At 41.4% G+C, this 27,777-nt stretch overlaps 1 protein-coding gene across 3 annotated transcripts in view; it reads right to left on the reverse strand.

Moving 5' to 3' along the window:
- LOC112258292 (clathrin interactor 1) overlaps positions 1 to 22,320 on the reverse strand; it is a 35,048-nt gene extending 12,728 nt beyond the window's left edge. For 2 of the 3 annotated variants that reach the window (XM_024432574.2, XM_024432572.2), the window contains exon 1: positions 22,106 to 22,319. In XM_024432574.2, the coding sequence (XP_024288342.2) occupies positions 22,106 to 22,146 (41 nt within the window). In that variant the 5' untranslated portion in view covers positions 22,147 to 22,319. Of the gene's footprint in view, positions 1 to 22,105 lie in introns of all 3 variants that reach the window. The other variant, XM_024432573.2, reaches the window with a different exon arrangement.
- Between the last annotated feature and the right edge of the window lie 5,457 nt (positions 22,321 to 27,777).

Below are 27,777 nucleotides of genomic sequence, written 5' to 3' on the forward strand. Positions count from 1 at the left end.
CTCTGTTCAGACTGGGCCTGTCCTGAGAGCAGCTTGGGAGGGCTCCAGATGTCCATAAAGATCAATGTGACTCAGTGTGGACCATTTTGAACAAATCATCCATTTCCTGTCAGGTCTCAATTCACTCCCATCACCATACCTGCCAAATCACAGAGCAGAGCAGTCAGAGTGCCAGGAAACAGCGACACAACTATCTCCTCTGAACTGTCAGAAGGAGCGTCAGAGTGGGCCACTCCAGGGTATAAAGACCGCAATTAAATTGACTGATGAGGAAAAAGGGTTCTCAAGATCTATCCTGATTCGAGAAGCAGCTTGACTGGATTATTATGACAACTCAAATAGACACCCATAACCACTCAGGTTAATGAAATATGTACCAGCTGACAACAGAACTCATTCATGAACTCTACAAGGCGTCAAAATAGTTCCACAGGGATTGGACTGGCTCATGTTGACTCCAATGCTTTCCACAGTTCTATCAAAGTTGGCCAGATGTCCTTTGGGAGGTGGACCATTCTTGATACACAGGAAACTGTTGAGTGTGAAAAACCCAGCAGCATTGCAGTTCTTGATGCACTCAAACCGGTGCACCTGGCACCATAACCCTTTCAAAGGCACTTTAATATTTTGTCTTGCCCATTCCCCCTCAATGACACACAAACGCAATCTGTGTCTCAATGGTCTCTCCTCAAAAATCCTCCTTTAACATGTCTCCTCCCCTTCATCTACAATGTTTGAAGTGGATTTAACAAGTGACATCAATAAATGATCGTAGCTTTCACCTGGTCAGCCTGTCATGGAAAGAGCAGGTGTTCCTAATGTTTTGTACACCCAGATGACATTCCATCTGCTGATGGAAGATCCGTGAGAGTGATAAAATGTGATGCAATGTTATTTTAGTGACTGAGATCACACCAGCCGTTCTAACTCCCTGCCACAGTTCAGCCGGGACAGATGTGAGAGGGAGTGAGTAGGGGGCCCACCTGATGCAACTAATGAAAGGTGAGGGAGAAGGGACACAGCACTGCGATGCTCTACGTCTTAAAAAAACGAGGTAAACATGGTAACTCCCGCTTGCAATGGAGGTGACAACACGTTAGCTGAAACAACAAGGCAGGTCAACTATTCAATAATGAAAGAATTCACTCCTGGCATTACCTAATTGTATATAGCCATGTGACATTCCCACGTGAAAACTGCAGGATTAAATGGGTATTGTACGCCTAGGCCTATATTTTGTCTATTTCTGTCAGCACCATTTCACCAGGTCAAATTCTGGGTGTATGTTAATGTACTTGGTGAACAAAGGTGATTCCGATTGTGATCCCTGTAGGGACTGTTCAGCCATAGTAAGAAGGGACCAAACATGACTGTGTGGATGATTAGGCTAACCCTGGGGTTCCAAAGAAGTTTGGCCCGCAACCCCCTTTTGATATCAATTTTTGAGGAAAAAGTGATGCATTCAAAGGTCAATGATAACTTTTCCCCCCAATTGGGGCTATGACAGTCTTATAAATGAGTCTGGCATTACTTCAATCTGAAGGAAGCATGGTTTGAAGTAGAGGTCGACCGATTAATCAGAATGGCTAATTAATTAGGGCCGATTTCAAGTTTTCATAACAATCGGAAATCTGTAATTTTTTAAGACCTTTGTTTATCCTTTATTTAACTAGGCAAGTCAGTTAAGAACACATTCTTATTTTCAATGACGGCCTAGGAACGGTGGGTTAACTGCCTTGTTCAGGGGCAGAATGGCAGATTTTTCCCTTATCAGCTCGGGGATTCAATCTTGCAACCTTACAGTTAACTAGTTCAACGCTCTAACCACCTGATTACATTGCACTCCACGAGGAGACTGCCTGTTACGCAAATACAGTAAGAAGCCAAGGTAAGTTGCTAGCTAGCATTAAATCTATCTTATAAAAAACAATTAATAATAATCACTAGTTAACTACACATGGTTGATGATATTACTAGTTTATCTGGCGTGTCCTGCGTTGCATATAATCGATGCGGTGCGTATTCGCGAAAAAGGACCGTCTTGCTCCAATGTGTACCGAACCATAAATATCAATGCCTTTCTTAAAATCAATACACAAGTATATATTTTTAAACCTGCATATTTAGTTAATATTGCCTGCTAAACTGTCTCGTTGCGAACTCTGTGAAGACTATTTCTTCCTAATAAAGACAGCCAACTTCGCCAAACGGGGAATGATTGAACAAAAGCGCATTTGTGAAAAAAGCACAATCATTGCACGACTGTCCCTAACCATAAACATCAATGTATTTCTTAAAATCAATACACCGAAGTATATATTTTTAAACCTGCATATTTTGCTAAAAGAAATACAGGTTAGCAGACAATATTAACCAGGTGAAATTGTGTCACTTCTCTTGCATTCATTGCACGCAGAGTCAGTGTAAATGCAACAGTTTGGGCCACCTAATTTGCCAGAATTTTACGTAATTATGACATAACATTGAAGGTTGTGCAATGTAACAGGAATATTTAGACTTATGGATGCCACCCGTTAGATAAAATACGGAACGGTTCCGTATTTCACTGAATGAATAAACGTCTTGTTTTCGAGATAATAGTTTCCGGATTCGACCATATTAAATGGACTATGGCTCGTATTTCTGTGTGTTATTATGTTATAATTAAGTCTATGATTTGATAGAGCAGTCTGACTGAGCGATGGTAGGCACCGGCAGGCTCGTAAGCATTCATTCAAACAGCGCTTTTGTACGTTTTGTCAGCAGCTCATCACTGTGCTTCAAGAATTGAGCTGTTTATGACTTCAAGCCTATCAACTCCTGAGATTAGGCTGGTGTAACCGATGTGAAATGGCTAGCTAGTTAGCGGGGTGCGCGCTAATAGCGTTTCAAACGTCACTCACTCTGAGACTTGGAGTGGTTGTTCCCCTTGCTCTGCAAGGGCCGCGGCTTTTGTGGAGCGATGGGTAACGCTGCTTCGAGGGTGGCTGTTGTCGATGTCTTCCTGGTTTGAGCCCAGGTAGGAGCGAGGAGAGGGACGGAAGCTATACTGTTACACTGGCAATACTAAAGTGCCTATAAGAACATACAATAGTCAAAGGTATATGAAATATATTGTATAGAGAGAAATAGTCCTATAATTCCTATAATAACTACAACCTAAAACTTTTTACCTGGGAAGACTCCTGTTAAAAGGAACCACCAGCTTTCATATGTTCACATGTTCTGAGCAAGGAACTTAAACATTTTTTACATGGCACATATTGCACTTTTACTTTCTTCTCCAACACTTTGATTTTGCATTATTTAAACCAAATTGAACATGTTCATTTTATTTTAGGATAAATTGATTTTATGTATTATATTAAGTTAAAATAAGTGTTCATTCATTGTTGTAATTGTCATTATTACAAACAAACCCCCAAAAATGTATTATTATTTTATATATATATATAATTTTTTTAATCAGCATCGACTTTTTTGGTCCTCCAATAATCGTTATCGGCATTGAAGAATCATAAATCGTCCGACCTCTAGTTTGAAGTGACTGAAATGCATCAGAAAGATATTGGAAAGAATAGAAGAACATCAGGCAATAATTTTGGATGATCTGTGTCGAAAAGAACATCATTGATGAATATGCCCCCCCCCCACTCTGTTCTATTGTAGAGGTAGACAGAGTTATCTTTCAGAGAAGGGGTCATAATATTTTGTAGCTTAAAAGGATAAAAAAAGATAAGAGCCTCACCTGTAGAAAGAAAACAAAAGCGCTCTGTTATTACAACCGTTACTGACTAACCCCGGTTCTATGAACCAAGCACAATTGTATTTATTTTATTTAGGTTTTTCACGACATTATTTTCAAAATCAGGCAACCCGACATGGGGTCCGCGACCCCTAGTTTGGGACACGCTGCGCTAACCCTTCTTCGGTCATCCCTGACCAGGCAGATGTGTGAAAAGGACAGAGGAGGAGTCAAGACTCTGGAGAATCTCAATGCCATCCTGCTCGCATCCTCTCGACTTGCCTCCTACTCAAAACCCATTGGAGGAGAAGGCCAGATGGGAGGGACCTCTGGCTTTCTCATCCAAGGGGTTTTGAGGCGGCAAGGAGTATGCAATTGAGATTCTCTCCATGGCCCAACAGACTCTTCCTTCCCCTGCAGCTGCCAGCACTTTTACTAATCATCCCTACTGTCATTTAGACAGAAAACAGACACTTCCTTCACTCCCACACTCAATAAATTCCGAAGACACACCTGCACAGGGAGGGAGCAGGTTGAGTGGAGAGCCAGGTACGCAGCACCAGAAGCAATTACCACAGATTGGGACATGGATGATGGAAGAGTTAGAGGAACAGAAACTTGGTCAGGTCTGAGAGATTGACGTTTGAACACCTGTTCTCACAGGGCAGGAAATGCATCCATCTACTGGGGACAAACTAAGCCTACATGTGCACTGTGCACAACCCTAAGCCGACATGTTTCTTTCTGCAACTCGCAGCAAAAGGAAATCTGTGATTAAACCAGCTTTTGGAACGGATCCCTGGATTTGGCAGAGGACTTGGGATGGATCAATTTACTCTGGTTTAGAATAAACTAATTAACATCCAAGAGGGTTTATTAAATACAGAAACGCAGGTTCACAGATTAGTTCAGTTTCACAACACATGCCAAGCTCTCCCACATGTTGCTGATGGCAAAAAAAAGAAAAAATATCACATTTTATGGCTCTAGAGCCCTATCGATAGGAAGGGAGATTGACTTAATTCCTGACCCTAATATCAGCCTAGCGAAGAGATCGGACAATCCACAACACTACACTACGGAAAAGCATATTTACAATTCCCCTCCCTATTCAACCTATTTCACACTCAGTCTATTTGCCTACATTTGTTTGCACACAGTAACCTACCGGGGGTCTAGAGTAGTGGAGGTGGCCCTAAAGGAGTCTGCATGAGTTTGTGCATATATTAATGATGACATTTTGTGAAGTTGTTTGTTTGTTTTGGACTTCGGTTAGTTCTTTTTGGGCTGTTCGGGCACACAATATATTTTCTGGAGGCAAGCCAAAGTTCAAAGCCAAAGTCTAAGCCGCTTCGTCAGTGATTGTTCAACAGTAGGGATTCTTCAATAAAGTCTGTAGTCATTCAACAAGAGATTACCCATTTTCATGCACATTTTTTAATTGAAAAGTACTGTACCAAACATCTTAGTTAGATTTAAAATTGCGGGGCTAAGATCACTTTGGCAAAAACATTAAAGGTAATGACAGATTTCTTAAATTATCATAGATTAATTCTGACTTTTTAGGAAGTGAATACTGGTTACAGTGTCTCAAAATGGACAATCAGTACTATTGAAGCTTTTTTCAAATAATTTTAAGCGAGGGTCTATCAAGGGAGTATGCGAGCACACTCCTTCGGTTCGGCTAGCTGACGCCTTAAGTGACCCCTGGTCTGATTAGGCTAGTCAAAAGCTGGCTGCTGGCTGGGTTTAGCCAGGGCTTTGCCACAGACGGGTGCTCAGATCCTTAGGAGGTCAAGGGTAAAGTGCTCAGTGACAGATGGGAGGACAATGGAATAGAGCTGGGGTAAGAATGACGAGACGAGAGTGATGAACGAGCCAATTATATCAAGTCTGCAAGTAAGCATTTCATTGCACTGTACTCAAATGTATATCATATGTATTTGACGAATAAACAAACTTGAAGCCTGAGATAACGGCCAACCGATCACCCATAGGCTACACAGAGACTCTAGATCAGGGATGTCCAACTTTGAAGGGGCGGGGGCCACAAAAAATCTGAACTCATCATGTGGAGCCGCAGTGGCTCGGGGGTCTGTGTGCCGACATCCATACCCACACATGCAGTTAGAGCTGGCCCTAGCCTTTTGGGGGCTCTAGGTGAATTTTTGTTGCAGAACATTTTAGCTTTTGAGTTCAAAAGCAAGTTTGCTGAAATTCTACATATTTTGCCATAAGGCGGAGAGAAATTTTATACGTTTATACGGCTGGCTAGACTACCAATCTAAAAAACATGTGTGTCAGTGACTGACAAAACTGCTGATGCACAAGCAAATGTTGAAATTTCACCTTGTGTATTCTACTATTCTAACTCTCAACAGCAAGTTGAGACCCTGATGAAGTTAATTTATTTCAAATTTTTTTTTTGGGGGGGGTTCGCAGGCCTACAAAAAGGGGACTCTGCTGTAGATAAACAAATGGCCACAGCTCAAGCCGGTTTGTTCCAAACAGTACATTGGGTAGAACTGGACATTCAATGAAACGGAATACACTTCTTTAGGTGTATGAAGCATGTGTGCTTCATGGTGGATGGATTAACAAACGCAGAGAGAATTTATACAGTCTGTCCGTGCACCAGCATGAGTGACAGAGAGCGAGAGCTTCTCCACAGCAAAGCTGCTCCAAGATGAGGGAAATCCTAGTCCACTGAATAATGAATGACAGCGGTTTATAAAAGCAGATGGCCTGAACGGCAAGCGTACCGGCGTTGTGCTTACATTTCAAACAGCCTAGAAAACACACACACCGACAGAAGGGCCCGCGCTGTGTGAAAAATATTCAGCTGAAGATGAGACAAAAGAAGGTGAGCAGTGGCTCTGACTGAAAGGGAGAAGGAAACAGACAGAGCCCAGGCCTCCCTTCCAACTCTCTGCATCCTGGGCCTCTTTGTTCAGTAGGCCCGCCGTTGCCGCGTCTGTTCTGCTCAGGATGTGCCTGCTTATTTACACATGCAGTGGAGAACACAGCCTAGCGGGCCACTGCTGAAAAGCCAAAGCCCTGCACATGAAACAACCTCTAGTTGCTCCAGTCCTCACTCTCCTCTCTCCCTCCTCCTACACTAGAAGATAAACATCACCTGCTGCTTCTGAGGAACAGTGGTTCTAGAGGTCAGTTTTCAAATGGAGATAGTGGTGAGAGTAATGAAGGGGACACAGGGGACAACAGCAGCGAGGGAGGGAGGTTGAGAGCACTCCGCTCACTGACGCTCATTAGAAGCAAGAGGCACTGGACGGACAAGGACATTTGCCAGGGAGAAAAGTCCCTGGGGGATGCAGCCTGCAAGCTTGGTTGATTTGGAGTAGGTCTATTCCTGAAGCTACTAACACAGAAGTGGCGCTGATCACACTGCAGTGTGCTGGGAGGATATAGAATACTGTACTGCTGGGAGTCATGCCTAGGAAGATAATTTACTGATAAAATGTATTTGCAGGTTGGCTGATGGACTGAAGTTCTGTTCATTACTGTAGCCTAAAAGGATCATTTGCATTTGCTAAAAGTGTGGCTCAGTCATGACATGGTTCAGCCTAGACAGTGAGGCCAGCTAAGGGCAAGCTGAAGAACTTCTGCAACCATATTGCCTCAAAAAGCGTTGGAAGAAAACATGGACGGATCATTTCTTCACGTTTGTCTTCGCAAGAGTTTGCGAGTCCTCAGATCTTATCCGAGCGAGAGTTGTCAAAACTCCCCTCCTCTCTCTCATGTCTTCAGGAGCAGGTTTCCTCTGCTCCCTTCAACAGATCACATCTCTCCACATAATAGTGCAATGTTTGACATTTTTCATTCTCCACAGAGTGACGCCTTCTGAGATCTCCCCACACAAAGCCATCAGTCCAGCCATGATATTGATCTTACTGCATTAGATGGGACTTTCTGTCCATTAACTGGCGGAGAAAGTCAAAATGATTAAAAACACAGCCAGGACATGAAGAAGCCGTCATAGGGGATATTGTTAGTCAATGCAATGATATCATCAATATCATGGTTTGTCATACTGAACACAGGACTCATGCCTATACAAAGACAGTTGAAGTGGGCCTTGAAGCAAATAACATCATTCAAATCATCATTCAAATAATAAATGACTTCTCTCGCGCAATAACAGACGGAATGCCTTTTGTATTATAACCTACAAGAAAAAAAAAAAAGAAATACTAGAGGATCACTCAAAGTTCCTCCCATCAATGTCTCAACTTAAGTCTCAGACAGATATAATTGATCCATTGATCAGCCACAGAGTAGTCAGAATGACCTCTAGGTATAGGCTATACGGCCCAATGACCCATCAACTAGCCTAAATGCATATTCTGCAAGACAACTGTGAAAAATGTTAGTCCTCAACAGAAATACAATTCAACTGGCCAAACACACTGAAGCGACGTGTGCAGTGCCCCCCCCCCCTCCTCGAGGTCCTCCTGTTTCAAGCCCTATTCAGCTGAAATCAGATGATGGCATCTCAGGCAGCATCCACTACTGTCACTTGACTGCAAGCTCTGTCCATAAAACAGGCACTCGACTGGAGCCTCTGTCTGCTATAGAATAAATTACCGTTATGTAACAATAGCAAGCACATTTGTTTCCTGGCTGGAGAAAGTTATGTTAACGGTTCTGTTCAGTATTTAGAGAAATTAACAACAGCTCTGGTGGACATTCCTGCAGTCAGCATGCCAATTGAACGCTCCCTAAAAACTTGAGACTAGAGGTCGTCCTTTGAAACGTGGACCATTCTTGATACTAGAGGCCGACCGATTAATCGGCATTGCCGATAATTAGGGCCGATTTCAAGTTTTTCATAACAAATCGGTAAATAGGCCTTTATGGACAATGACATTGCAATCTATGAGAAAACTGCGTGGCAGGCTGACCAACTGTTACACGAGTGCATTGTCAAAAGGACCTTGTGGCTGCAATGAGCCAAGGTAAGTTGCTAGCTAGCATTAAACTTATCTTAGAAAAAACAATCAATCTTCACATAATCACTAGTTAACTACACATGGTTGATGATATTACTAGGTTAATTAGCTTGTCAATAATCAATGTGGTGCCTGTTATTTTATCATCGAATCACAGCCTAATTCAACTTTGCCAAACGGGTGATGATTTAACAAAAGTGCATTCGCAAAAAAAGCTCATTTGTTGCACAAATGAACCTAACCACAAACATCAATGCCTTTCTTAAAATCAATACACAGAAGTATATATTTTTTAAACCTGCATATTAGCAGGTAATATTAACTAGGAAAATTGTCTCTTCTCTTGCGTTCAGTGCAAGCAGAGTCAAGGTACTGTATAAGCAACAGTTTGGGTCGCCTGGCTCGTTGTGAACTGTGTTTCTTCCTAACAAAGACCGTAATTAATTTGCCTGAATTTTACATAATTATGACATAACATTGAAAGTTGTGCAATGTAAGCAATATTTTAACTTATGGATGCCACCTGTTCGACAAAATACAGAATGGTTCCATATTTCACTGAAATAATAAATGTTTTTTTCTCTCGAAATTATAGTTTCCGGATTTGACCATATTATTGACCAAAGGCTCTTATTTCTGTGTGTTTATTATAATTAAGTCTATGATTTGATAGAGCAGTCTGAGCGGTGGTAGGCAGCAGCAGGCTCGTAAGCATTCATTCAAACAGCCCTTTACTGCGTTTGCGAGCAGCTCTTAGCAATGCTTGATGTACAGCGCTGTTTATGACATCAAGCCTATCAACTCCCGAGATTAGGATGGCAATACTAAAGTGCCTATAAGAACATCCAATAGTCAAAAGGTACAGTTGAAGTCAGAAGTTTACATACACTTAGGTTGGAGTCTAGAGGACGGCCGATTAATTAGGGCAGATTTCAAGTTTTCATAACAATCGGAAATCGGTATTTTTGGACACTGATTTGGAAATGTATTATTATTATTTTTTACACCTTTTTTAATCTTTATTTAACTAGGCAAGTCAGTTAAGAACACATTCTTATTTTCAATGGCGGCCTAGGAACGGTGGGTTAACTGCCTCGTTCAGGGGCAGAACGACAGATTTTCACATTGTCAGCTCGGGGGATCCAATCTTGCAACCTTACAGTTAACTAATCCAACGCTATAACCACCTGCCTCTCGTTGCACTCCACAAGGAGACTGCCTGTTACGCGAATACAGTAAGCTAAGGTAAGTTGTTAGCTAGCATTAAACTTACCTTATAAAAACCAATCAAACAATCAGAATCACTAGTTAACTACATATGGTTGATGATATTACTAGTTTACCTAGCGTGTCCTGCGCTGCATATAATCTGACTGAGCATACCAGCATACAATTATCTGACTGAGAGGTGGTAGGCAGCAGCAGGCTCGTAAGCATTCATTCAAACAGCACTTTAGTGCATTTTGCCAGCAGCTCTTCGTTGTGCGTCAAGCATTGCGCTGTTTATGACTTCAAGCCTATCAACTCCCGAGATTAGGCTGGTGTAACCGATGTGAAATGGCTAGCTAGTTAGCAGGGTGCGCGCTAATAGCGTTTCAAACGTCACTCGCTCTGAGACTTGGAGTCTGACAAACAAGGAACTTAAATGTTAGCTTTCTTACATGGCACGTATTGCTTTTTACTTTTACTTTCTTCTCCAACACTTTGCTTTTGCATTATTTATTTGAGGCTAAATTGATTTTTTAAATGTATTATATTAAGTTAAAATAAGTGTTCATTCAGTGTTGTTGAAATTGTCATTATGACAAATAAATAAATAAAACAAAACCGGCCAGTTAATCGGCATCGGCTTTTTTTGGTCCTCCAATAATCGGTATCGGCATGAAAAATCATAATCGGTCGACCTCTATTGGAGTCATTCAAACTTTTTCAACCACTCCACAAATTTCTTGTTAACAAACTATAGTTTTGGCATCTACTTTGTGCATGACACAAGTCATTTTTCTAACAATTGTTTACAGACAGATTATTTCACTTATAATTCACTGTATCACAACTCCAGTGGGTCAGAAGTTTACATACACGAAGTTGACTGTGCTTTTAAACAGCTTGGAAAATTCCAGAAAATTATGTCATGGCTTTAGAAGCTTCTGATAAGCTAATTGACATAATTTGAGTCAATAGGAGGTGTACCTGTGGATGTATTTCAAGGCCTACCTTCAAACTCAGTGACTCTCTGCTTGACATCATGGTAAATCTAAAGAAATCAGCAAAGCCTGGTTCATCCTTGGGAGCAATTTCCAAACGCCTGAAGGTACCATGTTCATAAACACCATGAAACCACGCAGTCATCATACCACTCAGGAAGGAGACACATTTAGTCTCCTAGAGATGAACGTACTTTGGTGCGAAAAGTGCAAATCAATCCTAGAACAGCAGCAAAGTTGTGGGGGTGCTTTGCTGCAGGAGGGACTGGTGCACTTCACAAAATAGATGGCTGCATGAGGAAGGAAAACAATGTGTATATATTGAAGTAACATCTCAAGACCTCAGTCAGGAAGTTAAAGCTTGGTCGCAAATGGGTCTTCCAAATGGACAATGACCCCAAGCATACTTCCAAAGTTGTGGCAAAATGGCTTAAGGACAACAAAGTCAGGGTATTGGAGTGGCCATAACAAAGCCCTGACCTCAATCCTATAGAAAATGTGTGGGAAGAACTGAAAAATAGTGTGCGAGCAAGGAGGCCTACAAACCTGACTCAGTTACACCAGCTCTGCCAGGAGGAATTGGCCAAAATTCACCCAACTTATTGTGGGAAGCTTGTGGAAGGCTACCTGAAACATTTGACCCAAGTTAAACAATTTAAATGCAATGCTACCAAATACTAATTGAGTGTATGTAAACTTCTGACCCACTGGGAATGTGATGAAAGAAATAAAAGCTGAAAAAATATATTCTCTCTACTATTATTCTGACATTTCACATTCTTAAAATAAAGTGGTGATCCTAACTGACCTAAAACAGGGAATTTTTACTAGGATTAAATGTCAAGAATTTTGAAAAACGGAGTTTAAATGTATTTGGCTAAGGTGTATGTGAACTTCTGACTTCAACTGTATATGAAATACAAATGGTATAGGGAGAAATAGTCGACGCATCATAATTCCTATAATAACTACAACTTCTGAACTGGAAATATTGAAGAACTGGGAATATTGAACCACCAGATTTCATATATGTTCTGAGCAAGGAACATAAACATTAGCTTTGTTACATGGCACATATTGCACGTTTACTTTATTCTTCAACACTGTGTTTTTGCATTATTTAAACCAAATTGAACATGTTTCATTATTTATTTGAGGCTAAATTGATTTTATTGATGTATTATATTAAGTTAAAATAAAATGGTTCATTGTTCATTCAAAACCGCACATTTTAGAGTGGCCTCTTATTGTCCCCAGCACAAGGTGCACCTGTGTAACGATCATGCTGTTTAAATCAGCCTCACCTGACAGGTGTGGCCTATCTCAACAAAAGACAAAATGCTCACTAACAGGGATGTAAAGAAATGTGTGCACAAAATTTGAGCGAAGTAAGCTTTTTTTGTGCGTAGAGAGAATTTGGGGGATCTTATTGAGCTCATTAAATATGGACTAGCACTTTACATGTTAAGTTTAGATTCTTTTTCAGTGTAGTTGACAGTACTGTAATGAACCGGCAAAATCGACTTTCCAATAATATGATCCATTGTAATGTCACTGAGATTTCATTGTGTAATCCCAAAATAATCCAGCAGACGGCCATAGTGAGCCAGGAAGTTAGATTAGTGTGCCAACACTGTTGGTTCGTAATAAACAATGAGCAATGATAACCTGTTCCTGTTCACTTATTCATAGATGATATACACTGAGTGTACAAAACATTAGGAACACCTTCCTAATATTGAATCGCACATGCCCTTTTGCCCTCAGAACAGTCTCAATTCTTCGGGGCATGGACTCTATAAGTTGTTGAAAGAGTTTCACAGGGATGCTGACCCATATTGACTCCAATTGTGTCAAGTTGGCTGGATGTCCTTTGAAAGGTGGACCATTCTTGATACTAGAGGTCGACTGATTAACCGGCAATCGGCATTTTTGGATGCCGATTATGACCGATTACATTGCACTCCACAAGGAGACTAACAGGCTGACCACCTGTTACGCGAGTGCAGCAAGGAGCCAAGGTAAGTTGCTAGATATACATAAGATAATTTTAATGCTATCTTTATGTATTATTTCTTACACAGTTACCTCAGGAAATCTGAAATCTTATTACATGCAGCTGGGAAGAACTGGCAGAAACAAACATCTCTCTGGTAAGAAGAAGGATGGGTGTGTATGCCTTATGATTAACAAGTTTTGGTGTGATCATAACATACAGGAACTCAAGTCCTTTTGTTCACCTGACCTATCAGATGCCGACCGCATTATCTACCAAGAGAATTCTCTTCGATTATAATCAGTATATCCCCCCAAGCAGACACCTTGATGGCACTGAAAGAACTTCATTGGACTCTACGTGAACTGGAAACCACAAAATATCCTGAGGCTGCATTTATTGTAGCTGAGGATTTTAACAAAGCAAATCTGAAAACAAGGCTCCCTAAATTTTATCAGCATATCGAATGTGTGACCCGGGCTGGCAGCATTCTGGATCATTGCTACTATAACTTCCGCGACGCATACAAAGCCCTCCCTCGCCCTCCTTTCGGCAAATCTGACCACGACGCCATTTTGTTGCTCCCAGCCTATAGACAGAAACTAAAAAGTGAAAGGCCCATTCTCTGGTCTGTTCAACGCTGGTCCGAACAATCAGATTCCACACAAGATTGCTTCGATCACATGGACTGGGATATGTTCCGGATAGCCTCAGACAACAACATTGATGTATACGCTGATTCGGTGAGCGAGTTTATTAGCAAGTGCATCGGTGATGTTGTACCCATGGTGACCATTAAAACCATCCCCAACCAGAAACCGTGGATTGATGGCAGCATTTGCGCAAAACTGAAAGCAAAAACCACTGCTTTTAATCATGGCAAGGCAACCTGAAACATGACTGAATACAAAGAGTGTAGCTATTCCCTCCGCAAGGCAATCAAACAGGCTAAGCGTCAGTATAGAGACAAAGTAGACTCGCAATTCAACGGCTCAGACACGAGACGTATGTGGCAGGGTCTACAGTCAATCACGGATTACAAAAAGGAAACCGCTGTCCGCCGCGGACACCGACGTCTTGATCCCAGACAAACTAAAAAACTTCTTTGCTCGCTTTGAGGACAATACAGTACCACTCACACAGCCCGCTACCAAATCCTGCAGGCTCTCCTTCACCACAGCCAACGTGAGTAAAACATTCAAAAGTGTTAAGCCTCGCAAGAATGCCGGCCCAGACGGCATGCCTAGCCGCGTCCTCAGAGCATGCACAGACCAGCTGGCTGGTGTGATTACGGACATATTCAATCAATCCCTATTCCAGTTTGCTGTTCCAACATGCTTCAAGAGGGCCACCATTGTTCCTGTTCCCAAAAAAGCTAAGGTAACTGAGCTTAATGACTATCGCCCCGTAGCACTCATGTCCGTCATCATGAAGTGCTTTGAGAGACTAGTCAAGGATCATATCACCTCCACCCTACCCGACACCCTAGACCCACTCCAATTTGCTTACCGCCCCAATAGGTCCACAGACGACGCAATCACACTGCCCTAACCCGTCTGGACAAGAGGAATACCCATGTAAGACTGCTGTTCATCGATTACGAGTTGCTGCTGCCAACATACTGACTCAAATCTCTAGCCACTTTAATAATTAAAAATTGGATGTAATAAATGCATCACTAGTCACTTTAAACAATGCCACTTTATATAATGTTTACATACCCTACATTACTCAGCTCATATATATATACTGTACTCTATACCATCTACTGCATCTTGCCTCTGCCATCTCTCATCCATATATGTGTACATATTCTTATTCGTTCCTTCACACTTGTGTGTATAAGGTAGTTGTGAAATTGTTAGATTACTTGTTAGATATTACTGCACGGTCGGAACTAGAACCACAAGCATTTTGCTACACTCATATTAACATCTGCTAACCATGTGTATGTGACCAATAAATTTGTATTTGATTATAATAACCACAACCTAAAACTTCTCAACTGGGAATATTGAAGACTTCATGTTAAATGGAACCACCAGCCTTCATATGTTCTCATGTTTTGAGAAAGGAACTTAAACGTTAGCTTTTTTAGATGGCACATATTGCACTTTTACTTTCTTCTGTTTTTGCATTATTTAAACCTAATTGAACATGTTTCACTATTTATGAGACTAAATTTATTTCTATTTATGTATTATATTAAGTTAAAAATAAGTATTTAATAATTATTACACATGGGAAACTGTTGAGAGTGAAAAACCCAGCAGCGTTGCAGTTCTACACAAACCGGTGCGCCTGGCACCTACTACCATACCCTGTTCAAAGGCACTTTTTGAACAGGGTACCTTATTCTTGCCCATTTACCCTCTGAATGGCACACATACACAATCCATGTCTCAATTGTCTCAAGGCTTAAAAAGCATTTGTTAACCCATCTCCTCCCCTTCATCTACACTGATTAAAGTGGATTTAATAAGTAACATCAATAAAGGATCATAGCATTTACTTGGATTCACATTGTCAGTCTCATAGAAAGAGCATGTTTTGTACACTCAGTGTAGAATGATATCAGATCACAGCCAAGTAAAAATATCATCCTTTAAAGAGAGTTTGTTATTTTCTGTGTATAACATTAGCTACTAGCAAGCAAGCAGGCAACTAGTCCAAACCTGGTAGCAGGCTAGCCGTTGAAAACAACTCTAAAATTTCAATGATTACATGTCGACATGTAGGCTATGGTTTTTGCCAGAACAGAGAAGTAGCTAGCTAGCTAGTACAATTTATGATAACCCCATATCCCCAGCTCAGCAACTCGCTAAAACGCAACTCTATGGTGAAGTTTCTGATGAACTTCCTTCATCATTGAGTTGGGTCAGCTAACTTATGGCAGTCTATGGAGCCATCATCGGAATCAGTTAAGGAAATGTGTGCTACCAAGCCAGCTTCTTCATTGAAAACACGGGTTGTCTTTGCTTGCTAACGTTATAGGACTGCTGCAGTCACCCAATGCGCGCTGGCAAGATATCCCTGCCTCAGCAATAGCATTGGCTATCTAGTTAGCTAGTTCGTTAGCCAGCTAGCTTCCACCTACTGGCAGGCAGCTTGTGGCCATTTGGTGTTCAAACAATATGTAAAATAATGAAATAAACAGAACTCAGCTAGCTGAGGGGTGTTACAGATGGGCTAGCTAATGTTAGCTACAGATGGGCTAGCTAATGTTAGCTACAGATGGGCTAGCTACAGATGCCCAGTGCCGGGTAAAGATTGGATAAGTTGAAATAAAGTGAGATAATTGTCGCTATTTTCATAGATGGAACATGTTAGCTAGCAATCTATCCAACACTGCAATTAGGAGCTGAGCTAGCTTGCTGACTATACATTTAGATTTTTTTAAAGATTTTTAATCAGGGTTCTGGCTAGCCTTTAGCAGGACAGCTGAAATGTATATAGCTAGCTAGCATTTCCTCCATTAAATGTTACATTTTAGTCATTTAGCAGACGCTCCTGTCCAGAGCGACTTATAAGAGCAATTATGGTTCAGCGCCTCGCTCAAGGGCACAGACAGATTTTTCACCTAGCCGCCTTTCGGTTACTGGCCCAATGCTTTAAAACCATTGAAGTCTATAGGGAATCATTTTCCAGTAAATGTATGTTTACAGTCCTTCATAAAACCATGGAGTTCCTTTCAAAATGAGGAGACAAGAAGCAAGAAAGGACACTTTTCAATTACTGGGCTCGTTTATCTGTTTGCACAATGAAAGAAACCTCTTCCTTTACAAACCTGTTTGGAATCAAGGATGAGTACATTCAGTCAGACAATGGAGGCAGTATCTTGTATACCTACATGGAGTCTAGCCTGGCTTTGCACCTTTACAAACCTCCATCTCAACAATCACATAATTGAAGATCAGAGGTCACAGTGACATCAGAGCACCATTCATTGGGGAGGTGGGCGAAGTTTTGCAACAGAATACGCCATTCATATCCTTCACCTCTTTCTACTGCTCATCAGCATTCTCATTTCATGCATTCTTTATGACTAAAGTGTATGCATGATGTGAAACTACTCTGCATGCAAATAAACTTTTTGATTCAAATCAAAACATAGCAGATTATAAATAGGCTATTTTCAAAAGGTCCTGAATGGCTAGACCAGTGATGGTATTTAAGTCCCTCCCTATATTAAGCCTAACTTAAAAGCATGAGAAAGGTAATCCTGCAGAAAGTGGTTGTATGCAGGGTTGATACAAGAACTGCCATGATTCATGACTTTATGCTGGCATAGGGAGAGAAGTGCTAGAAACACACCACTTGGTTTCAAAACTGTATTAGTCAAATGACCACAGTGACTGCACATTTCAACCCAGAGGTCAAATACGCTCTTTCCTATGAGAAGTAGGCTATGCCTCAGGACAAAATGTCTTTCTATTTTATACTTTGTGGTTACTTAGCTACCCTTACAACATCTTGCACAACCTTGAAGCACTAAGCTGCAGGGCTTGCAATGCAAGATATTTGTGCCACAGAGGCTTTTCTCATGATCATAGCTAGCTGTGTTGACATAAACGGTTGCACTAAGCAATTTGAACTCCTCCAATACTGACACAGGAATGATTAAATAAGTGTTGCCAGGATATACAAACTTCAAACCCCTCTAGTGATTAATTGAAATAATGTCTGGTAAGCACCATGCAGTACAAAATGTCCATAGCCGACATATGAGCTCATGTGCAACACACTAATTTTGATTTCTGTTCTCCGAGCATCAGGATATTATGCTGGCAGCACATTTCAAAATAAGAGTGTCCCTGCAAAGACAACCTAAATGTTGGGATTATCGATTTTCTTAGCACTAGTGCAGCACAACTTTTTTTCACAGCATTAGAACTAGGCTTGGGCGGTATACCGGGGTACTTGGAAAAAGCCAGGGAATGGTTTTTCAATAACGTCAAAACTATTTGAAGTTTTTTAATAAATGTGAATATTTGTAGCCAATTTAAGTTAAATATCTGCAGTCAACTTGTGCAATATGTTTGGAGATAAAAGCAGATTGCGTTCTTCATTTCACCTGTCACAATATGAAGCTTAGTTCCCCAGAAAAGTTGAGCGAGTTACATGTTTGTTTGTAAATAGCACAACAGGAGAAAGCAGGAGCTGGTGATTCCAGCTTTGTATTTGGTTTAACTTGCTAGGTATCTATGTAAGTGACTGAATTAATAAGGAGACCGGGCATCATATAGTGTTAGCTTTCTGTCGTGTTTGAGAAGTCAAAGCGTTTTGGATGAGTTCTTGATTTCCGTGCGTTTATTTTTTCTCCTCTCCATTCTTGCCCGTCTGCTCCTCAGTCTTTGCAAATAGTTTATTTTCGTTTGTGCTCGTTAGCATATTTAGCTAGCAGCTTCTATTGAAATTTGCTAATACTTTGTGCAAATTCTCTCTGATAAGACACCCATGAGCTTTTTTGTTGTTGCATTCCCCCGATGAGAAGGACAGTATGCCAATATGAAATCTGTATACCCCCCAACCCAAATTGCAACTACCTAAAAAAAAAATCTAAGATAATTTGATGCATTTTATTTTGAACATTGTATTATTTATAGTAGCATTTCTTTTGAAAGTTTACACAGATACTGATATGTTGAAAGCTAGCTTCATGTGCAGGTTATATTTAAAGAAATATATTTTTAAAAATACAGTTATGTTATTGGAATTACTCAATAGTCTGCTAAATTTAAATGGTCTCTTGTTTTTATTTAACTTGTGATGGGCAACAGGTTTAATACAGAGTGCTGATGAATCCTTACTCCACCCACACTATTCACTGCGATACAATACACTGTATGGGGGATACTTACTAGTTGTAGAGAAGTTGTCGGGTGGAAAATACGCAATAGGGTCTTTACTAACCAAATATGGTTAGATTTGGAGGGGGACTGGCATACATATCCAGCAGCACTTCATTCTCCACTCTATAGCCCTCAATGCAATACACTGTACATGGGATACAGTGCCTTGAAAAAAATATTTGTTCTGAGTGATTAACTGAAAATTATATTATTGAACGTCCGTTCAATTATTTGAATTCCATTTAGTTTGTTTTTTCCTGTGAGATCGATGCTCAGTTTCTGTTGAGATCAAGCCCGAATTGTGCGATGTAGTAGGCCAATATTCTACACAGTTTAGCACAGAAAATGTGGTAATTAACTACAATGATCATAATCCCATTGAGCGCCCGCTTACTTGTCCGGTCTCAGTCTGTGTGGAGCAGACGCAGAGACCTTGTTGACGGAACCGAAGAGAGAACTCGCAAGAGGGATTGAAAGCAGTTGCTTTGCAGGGCTTTCTCTACCTGAAAACACATGATCTAAGTGACTTATAGTTGGTATTCAGCAGTCATAAAAGTATGCCTTATTTACTTTTAAAAAATGACAAAATAGTGATTTGTCAGACAGCAGCTCTATAGAGATGAGATGTTGACTTGGAATGAAATAATAAAGTCATCAAATAACAACAAATGTAATATACACAACTGAAATATTTTATTAAAGTAATGTGAATAAATGATGGTTAATAGGTGATAAACAGTAATGGGCAGTCACTACCATCACGTGACTTTTATTAACTGTTTTATTCTGTGTTCAACCCAAATAATCGAAAACCGAAATGAATGTATTTTTTATAATCAACCCGAAACCTAGCGAACCTCAAAAAGCACTAATTGCTCAGCACTACTAGCAAGTTAGTTATACCTAGGTAGCTTACAAGGTTAGTTAACTAGCCTCATTGTGTCTTGCTACTTATTGTCCCTCATGCTAGCCTTTACCACCAAATATCACTTCAGAAACAACATTACAAATATTAATATGGTCAGCATTGTAGCCCATTTCTCCCATCTTGCTGCAGCTTTAGCTAATCTCCAAATAACAGAGAAATGCTGTGAAAACCAGCATGCTGCAAACATTCTAAAATGTTTTGTCACCTGTGCTTCTTTTGTCCTCATGCACTGTAGCTCCTATGACACTAATCTGGTGAGCACCTTTGAAACTCTGCCCAAGCAGGGCATTTGATTGGTTTGACGTGTTGCAAGGCGTCAGTGATTTCACCAGGTTCCAACCCGTCTTTAGCGGATTTCTGCCATAGAACTTTCCCAGGCCTCTGTTTAAGGGAAACCTGGTTTGCAACGAAGCTAGGTCTCTACTAACCAAATATCTGTAATTTTGGAGGGGGACCTGTGTGTCGTACATATCCAGAAACACAGCTTTAAATGACCTGGTACTATCCATGGTCCTGAAATCAACACACACACAAAATATTTAAAAAATAGCATGATAGTCGACCCTTTAAAAAAAAATCCAAACGAAAATCTAATGTATATTGAAAGAAATTCATTAGGCCCTAATCTAGTGAATTCACATTACTGGGCAGGGGTTCAACCATGGGTAGGCCTGGCTCCCCAGTGGGTGGGCCTATGCCCTCCCCACTGGGGAGCCAGGCCCAGCCACGGGGGAGCCAGGCCCAGCCACGGGGGAGCCAGGCCCAGCCACGGGGGAGCCAGGCCCAGCCACGGGGGAGCCAGGCCCAGCCACGGGGGAGCCAGGCCCAGCCACGGGGGAGCCAGGCCCAGCCACGGGGGAGCCAGGCCTAGCCACGGGGGAGCCAGGCCTAGCCACTCAGAATTTAGTTTTTCCCACACAAAATAGCTTTATTACAGACAGAAATACTCCTCAGCACCCCCCAAAAACCTGTTTTGCATCTCCAACTGATATTCAACACAGGTAGAAAAGTTCTCTCTACAAGCCAATATGTATCCCATGTACAACCTATTACAGTGTATTGCATTGGGTGGCTATGGAAGGGGCAGAGTGAAAAGCCACTAGCAGGCCATGCAACACAAAAATTAACCATATTTGGTTTGAGTATTTCATGCCGACACTTTAGCTAAAACAGGTAGAATAGTTAGTTCTCTCAACAGCCCAATAATATCAACATACCAGTGTCAACATACCTTTTTCATTAGTATGGTCTGAAAAAAATGTTTTTAAAACCAATACTTTTTAAAATTTGTTTTCATAAATTACTTCCTGTATTTTCTTGTTGGCACAATAAAAGTGACCATTGATTCAAATGCAATACCTTTTGCAACGCTGGCTTTTATTTAAGGTTTCCTCATTACCATATGAAGGTGACATCGTTTGTGCTGCTGGTGGAATACTAGTCTAATTTAGCTCATGTTAACTAGCTGTAAAGAAAATGCCCCCCCAGTGAGACGTTAGCTAAGAGATTATGTTGGTGCTGTGTTGCATTCCTCGTGGTTCAGGTGCACTTTCAGTCAAAGTGTTTGATGAGAGGCATAAGGAGCCTGTTTACCCTATTCGGCATACAGCTCTTAGGCTCTGCTGCAAAGTCCTCCTGAAGCTAACCGGCAGCTGGCTACAATACAGTAGGTTAGTGCACAGACAAATACATGTTAGCTGCTGCTGGCTTAGATAGTTAACTAGTTAGGTAGCTAGTTAGTTAACTAACTAGCCAGTAATTGTGGTCGTATAAAACGTTTTAACTATAAAACAATAGAATGGTCAAGAAGTTCAACTTCCATAGTGGGTAATGTTATGGACACAATGAAACGAAAAGGTCTTGACTGTCATTGTGGCTATCTTAGCTGTGCTAGCTAATTAGCTCATGTTACGCTAAATTTGCCCGTTTTGTAAGATTTCTAACTAGCTAATGTTAGGTGGCAGTGAGCGAGGGCCTTGCATTATAATTTAGTAATTGAGTAAGAAATCATCTAGCCATGTAAAACAAATACTGTTAGCAGGAAATGGATGATAGTGGACATCAAAGGGACCGATTCAGAGACACGGGATGAGACTAACTAACGCGTTAGCATTAACCATACATCATCAGCTAACGTTACTTTCCTGAGTTAGCAGCCTGGAAGAGGGGGGTGGGGATGCTACTTTGCATGTATGCTTAGAATGGACATTAGCAAAAAGATCAGAGGAGAATACATGATTTAATGTTATTTCATGTTGTACACAAGGCTGAAACAGTAACGTTACCCCCTAATGAGAGCCGTCAGCTGAGAAAACAGCGTGACGTCACGAGATCAGTGATTCCCTTGTCCTTAACATAAACGGGCCTTGCAACAAAACGTCAACACGATAACTGCAAGAATACTCACGCTTTATCCACCAGTTCTCGGACTTTCCACATATTTAGCATGTAGACTCTCGACCAAGGGCTCGCCGCCTCAATAATGCACCGTCCAGTCTGTTTACAACCACAGATGGACTTGGATTTGTGTCACCGACAACAGAATTCCGAGTCCTTTCAGCTAGCCAGCTCCGTTAGCGGCAAACGGGCCGCGCAAATTACTACTGTCGGGAGCGCGGCGAGCTTGTTCTTCTTCTATGATATAATGGCGGTCCGCAAACAAACGTTAGAGGTGCATGCCGCCACCTCCTGTGTTGGAGTGTATGGTCAATCACGTTTTACAACATTTCTAAATCCTCCTACCTAACTCAGTACTTCTGAGAGAGAAAAAAAGAGCCATACTGAACAGAAGTTTAAAGCTATTTTGGCTAACTGGTCAACGATTTAATTCCCTTCCACACCTGAACGTGCTGGGACCCAGCAGAATCTCACTTCTACACCCAGTCTCTGAAATCTCTATAACAACATTAATACCTCCAATAGTAAGTCCCTGCTATTATATTTACCAGATGAAAAGCTATTCAATACAGACAGAGAATCTGAGCATACTATAATTCTAACAGGTTGTATGTCCTCCACCCACTGGAGGGCAACTACTATCCCCAACAGTTCAAATGAGTATACTGAGTATAGCTGTTATATAGCTGTTATACTGAGTATAGCTGTTAGTCTTCTACATATCTGTACATACAATTCAGGAACATAAAAGCCTGCTCCTGTGCACCCACTATCTATGTTCTTGGATCCATCTGTGAAAAGCGGTAAAAAACATAAAAACTTCTACCAAAATAATTGTCAACCAGTTTACCTATATCACTGACTTCTGACCAATCTTTCCTTTTCTCTGCCAAGGTTAGATAAACAACAGGATCTGGGAGTAACCATGGAGGAACCTCCCTTATCACCACAGAAGGGCCAACCTCCAACTCCCTCAAACCACTCTCATCACCAAGCTTTCCTACTGTCCAACCAAAACCACTATATTACCAGTATATTCCCAACAGTCATCTAGAACAGTAGCAGTGGAATGCTCAACCTCACATCCTTTCAGCCTAACCCAATAAGCTAATGATATTTTTTTTTACACCGTATATCCAAAGCCATCTCACCTGCTTCCACTAGTAAGGCACACATAGATGTTGATTTAAATTCACCAATACATATCCTTAAAGATATATACTGGATTCTGTCCAGCCTCTGAAGCCAAGTCTTTGCCGCTGTTCCATCAACTATACACCCGTAATCAATTGTCGTCCTGATCAGAGCTCTATAAATATCCATCAACGATGGTCAGTCAGCACCAGATTCATAACCAGAGACCGAGCGCATAAGATGCACCACCTTCTTACACTTTGTTTCAACATGTCTTGACATGATCTTTCCATGTATATTGCTCATTGAGCCATAGACCCAAATATTTGTACTTAGAAAGTCTCCCCATAGGCTGTCCATACAGAAACAACTGTATATCATCAGCAATTCTTTTCAAGAACATACAAGACATCACCACCATCTTTGAACATCCACTATAGCTTTTTGAATAAATTCGATCACAAGAGACATTCCTTCCCCTCTTCAAAATAGCTCAATGATCGGCATATAGGGAAGCTCTAATACCCCTACCTACATTCGAAAAACACACCGTTAATCCTAATGTTAAACAAAATAGGACTGATAACACTGCCTTGAGGAATACCATTGTCAACTCCATTGGCATCAGATAAAATGGATCCTATGTTAACTCGAAAGAGTGATTAAATAAGAAGGCCAAAACCCAGTTATATAATCTCCCCCCAATACCAAGTCTTTCCATTTTAATCAGTAGGCATTCTCTCCAAATAGTGTCATAAGCCTTTTCAATGTCAAAAAAGACACTAGCCATTACTTCTTTCATGACCAGAGTTTTTTCAACTTCATTACTCACCTTACCTAATGCATCCAAAGTAGATCTACCTTTACGGAATCCACTTTGACATTGACTCAATAAACCTCTATGTTCCTGGAAATATGACAATCTGTTGATTATCATCTTTTCCATTAGTTTACACAAGTTAGAGGTCAGTGCTATTGGTCTATAACTATCTGGTATCCATGTCTGGACCAAAATACAGTAAGCAACATTTCCTACAGTAGATCCACTTATTCCAGGACTGACCCAATTATCTCCATCATTCTGACGAATAGGATACATTATGAGTGATTTTATATCTTTGGGCCTCTCTAACCTCTTTCTGCACCTGGCATCCACCAAATGCTGCACTGCCCCCCTCCCCCCCCACACACACAATTACTTTGCACAGAGCTGCCGCATGTCCCATTCTTTGGCATTTATAACACCTTAATGGAGGTGGGACAAACTCTCTAACAGTGAAAGCCAGGAAGCCCATCTGTACTTTCTTAGTTAAAACCTTCTCAAACATGAATAGTACTGACAGGATTTCACTTATCTGCCCCTCTTTTTTACTGAACAGCATTTTGGCTTTAACCACTATGCCCCCCTCTACATTTAATTTTATATAATCTATGGGCATAGATAGTGGAACCCCAGAAATGATTCCCCTCAGCTTTGCCGAAGCTCCAGGGACATGACTTGTGATTTTCTTCCCATTGTGAGTTTTCATTTTCAGAATCTTCCCTTGCTGAACATGGTCAGCACAGAATATTAACAGTCTAACATAACCAATGAACCGAGCTAATGCGATTTCTTTACGGCTTTGGTTAATCAAATAGGGTGTATAAGAGACCCCGTTTACACGATTACAACTTTCCACCCTGACACATCATTACTTTTGTTTTTCACTACCTTCACCCTCTTCACATTTTCAATGCTAGAAGAGCCACTGCTATCAGCAGCGCTTATAGCATGGCCATCCTTTTTCCTTTTCACGACAGACCATCCAGGTCCATGACTTTCATTAACCCCACCCATACCATCAGAAGTATCATCCGTGTCGACCACAGTCCAGCACAGCTGCCTACCACAATATAGAACGATGGATTCTATTTCACTTCCTAGTTTGAATGAAGGTCGTCCTGTAGGGTTTCACTGCAACCCCTTTAGCCAGAGATGGTTAGCTCACCGTCGTGGTGAACTGTCTGTTTTTTCTTCTTCTATGGTATAATCATAAACTCTGTGGTATAATGGTGGTCCGAAAACAAAAGTTTAAGGTGCATGTCGCCATCTATTGTGCTGAAGTGTGCGATCAATCATGGTTTGCCTAATTCTGTACTAAGACAAAATCAAATAAATTGTTACAAATTTACAACAACCCCCCCCCAACCTCATCCAACATCTTCACACTTAATATCTATCATGCTGAGACAATCCAAAATGTGGATTATTCAGCATTTCAAAAATCCTGTCGACAGTAACATATGTTACCCATAATAATTGTTGCCGTATCCACAATAATCTTCATCCTGGCATTTCTGCTTTCCTCAATCCGTGTCATGTTAAAAACATTTCCAATGAAAGCTATGAAGTCCATTTTATTTACTATCAAAGTGTTTTGATACAGCATATTTATGGGAGCAATATTTCTGAACAGGCCTCAAAACCATGTCAGGACTAGTAGAAGCAGCCATGGTAGCTCCATCAGTCCACCTAGTAGTTCCACCAGTCTGTTTTACAGCCTCTGTATATGAGACATCATGATTGCTTCTGGACGACTGTGTGATCACGCTCTCCATAGCCGATGTGAGTAAGACAGGTTAACATTTAAACAGCTTAACATTCAGACGGATTACCTGCACGTGTACTCAAGAGCATGCGCTGACAAGCTGGCAGGTGCCTTTACTGACATCGTCAACCTCTAACTGACCCAGTCTGTAATACCTACATGTTTCAAGCAGACCACCATAGTCCCTGTGCCCAAGAACGCCAAGGTAAACTGGCTATCACCCCATAGCACTCACGTATATTGCCATGAAATGCTTTGAAAGGCTGGTCATGGCTGACATCAACACCATTACTCCAGACAACCTGGACCCGCCCCAATTCGCATACCGCCCCAACAGATCCACAGATGACGCAATCTCTATTGCACTCCACACTGCCCTTTCACACCTAGACAAAAGGAACACCTACATGAGAAGGTTGTGAATTGACTACAGTTCATCACGAAGCTAAGAAACCTGGAATTAAACACCTCAAACTGCAAATGGATCCTGGATTTCTTGACGGGCCGTCCCCAGGTGGTGACGGTAGCTAACAACACATCTGCCACGCTGACCCTCAGGGGTGTGTGCTTAGTCCCCTCCTGTACTCCCTGTTCACCCACAACTGCATAGCCATGCACGATTCCAACGCCATTATTACGTTTGCAGATGACACAATGGTGATAGGCCTGATCACTGACAATGACGAGACAGCCCACAGAGAGGAGGTCAGAGACCTGGCAGTGTGGTGCCAGGACAACAACCTCTCCCTCAACGTCAGCAAGACAAAGGAGTTGATCGTGGACTACAGGAAACGGAGGGCCGAGCACGTTCCCATTCACATCGACGTGGCTGTTGTGGAACAGGTCAAGAGCTTCAAGTTCCTCGGTGTCCACATCAGTAAAGAATTATCATGGTCCACACACACCAACACAGTCGTGAAGAGGGCATGACAACGCCTATTACCCCTCAGGAGGCTGAAAATATTCATCATGGGTCTTCAGGTCCTCAAAATGTTTTACAGCAGCACCATTGAGAGCATCTTGACTGGCTGCATCACCACTTGGTATGTCAACTGCTTGGCATCGGACCGCAAGGTACTACAGAGGGTAGTGTGTACGGCCCAGTACATCACTGGTGCCTGAGCTCCCTGCCATCCAGGGCCTCCATACCAGGCGGTGTCAGAGGAAGGTCCTAAAAATGGTCAAATACTCCAGCCACCCAAGTCATAGACTCTTCTCTCTGCTACCGCACGGCAAGTGGTACCAATGCACAAAGTCTGGAACCAACAGGACCTTGAACAGCTTCTACATCCAAGCCATAAGACTGCTAAATGGTTAGTTAAATAGTTAACTAATAGCTACCCGGACAATCTGCATTGACCCTTTTTTGACTCATCACATTTGCTGCTATTACTGTTTATTACCTATCCTGTTACCTAGTCACTTTATCACTATCTATATGTAAAGACAGTATCTAACTCAGTTACCTCGTACCTCTGCACATCGACTCGGTACTGGTACCCCGTATAGCCAAATTATCGCCATTGTGCATTTATTCCTCGTGTTATTATTTTTCTATTTTTTTCATTTTTTTTCTCTGCATTGTTGAGAAGAGCCTGTAAATTTCACTGTTAGTCTACACCTGTTCACAAAGCATGTGTCACAACTCTTGTGGGTTGAAGAAGGAGACCAAGGTGCAGCGTGGTAGGCATTCATGATATTTATTAAACTGAACACCGCAACAAAATAACAAAGTAGAAAAACGAAAGTGCACAGTTCTGTCAGGCAACTAAACAGCTAAACATAAAATATAGAAGTAAAGAAACTAGAATGCCCACCCTAGTCACACCCTGGCCTAACCAAAATAGAGAATAAAAGCCTCTCTATGGCTAGGGCGTGACAGCATGTGACAAATAAAATTTGATTTGATTATGTATCTCTGGGCCTCTCTGCACCTGGCATCCACCAAATCCTGCACTGT

This window comes from Oncorhynchus tshawytscha, linkage group LG09 (assembly GCF_018296145.1).
Source record: "Oncorhynchus tshawytscha isolate Ot180627B linkage group LG09, Otsh_v2.0, whole genome shotgun sequence".
NCBI lineage: Eukaryota > Metazoa > Chordata > Actinopteri > Salmoniformes > Salmonidae > Oncorhynchus > Oncorhynchus tshawytscha.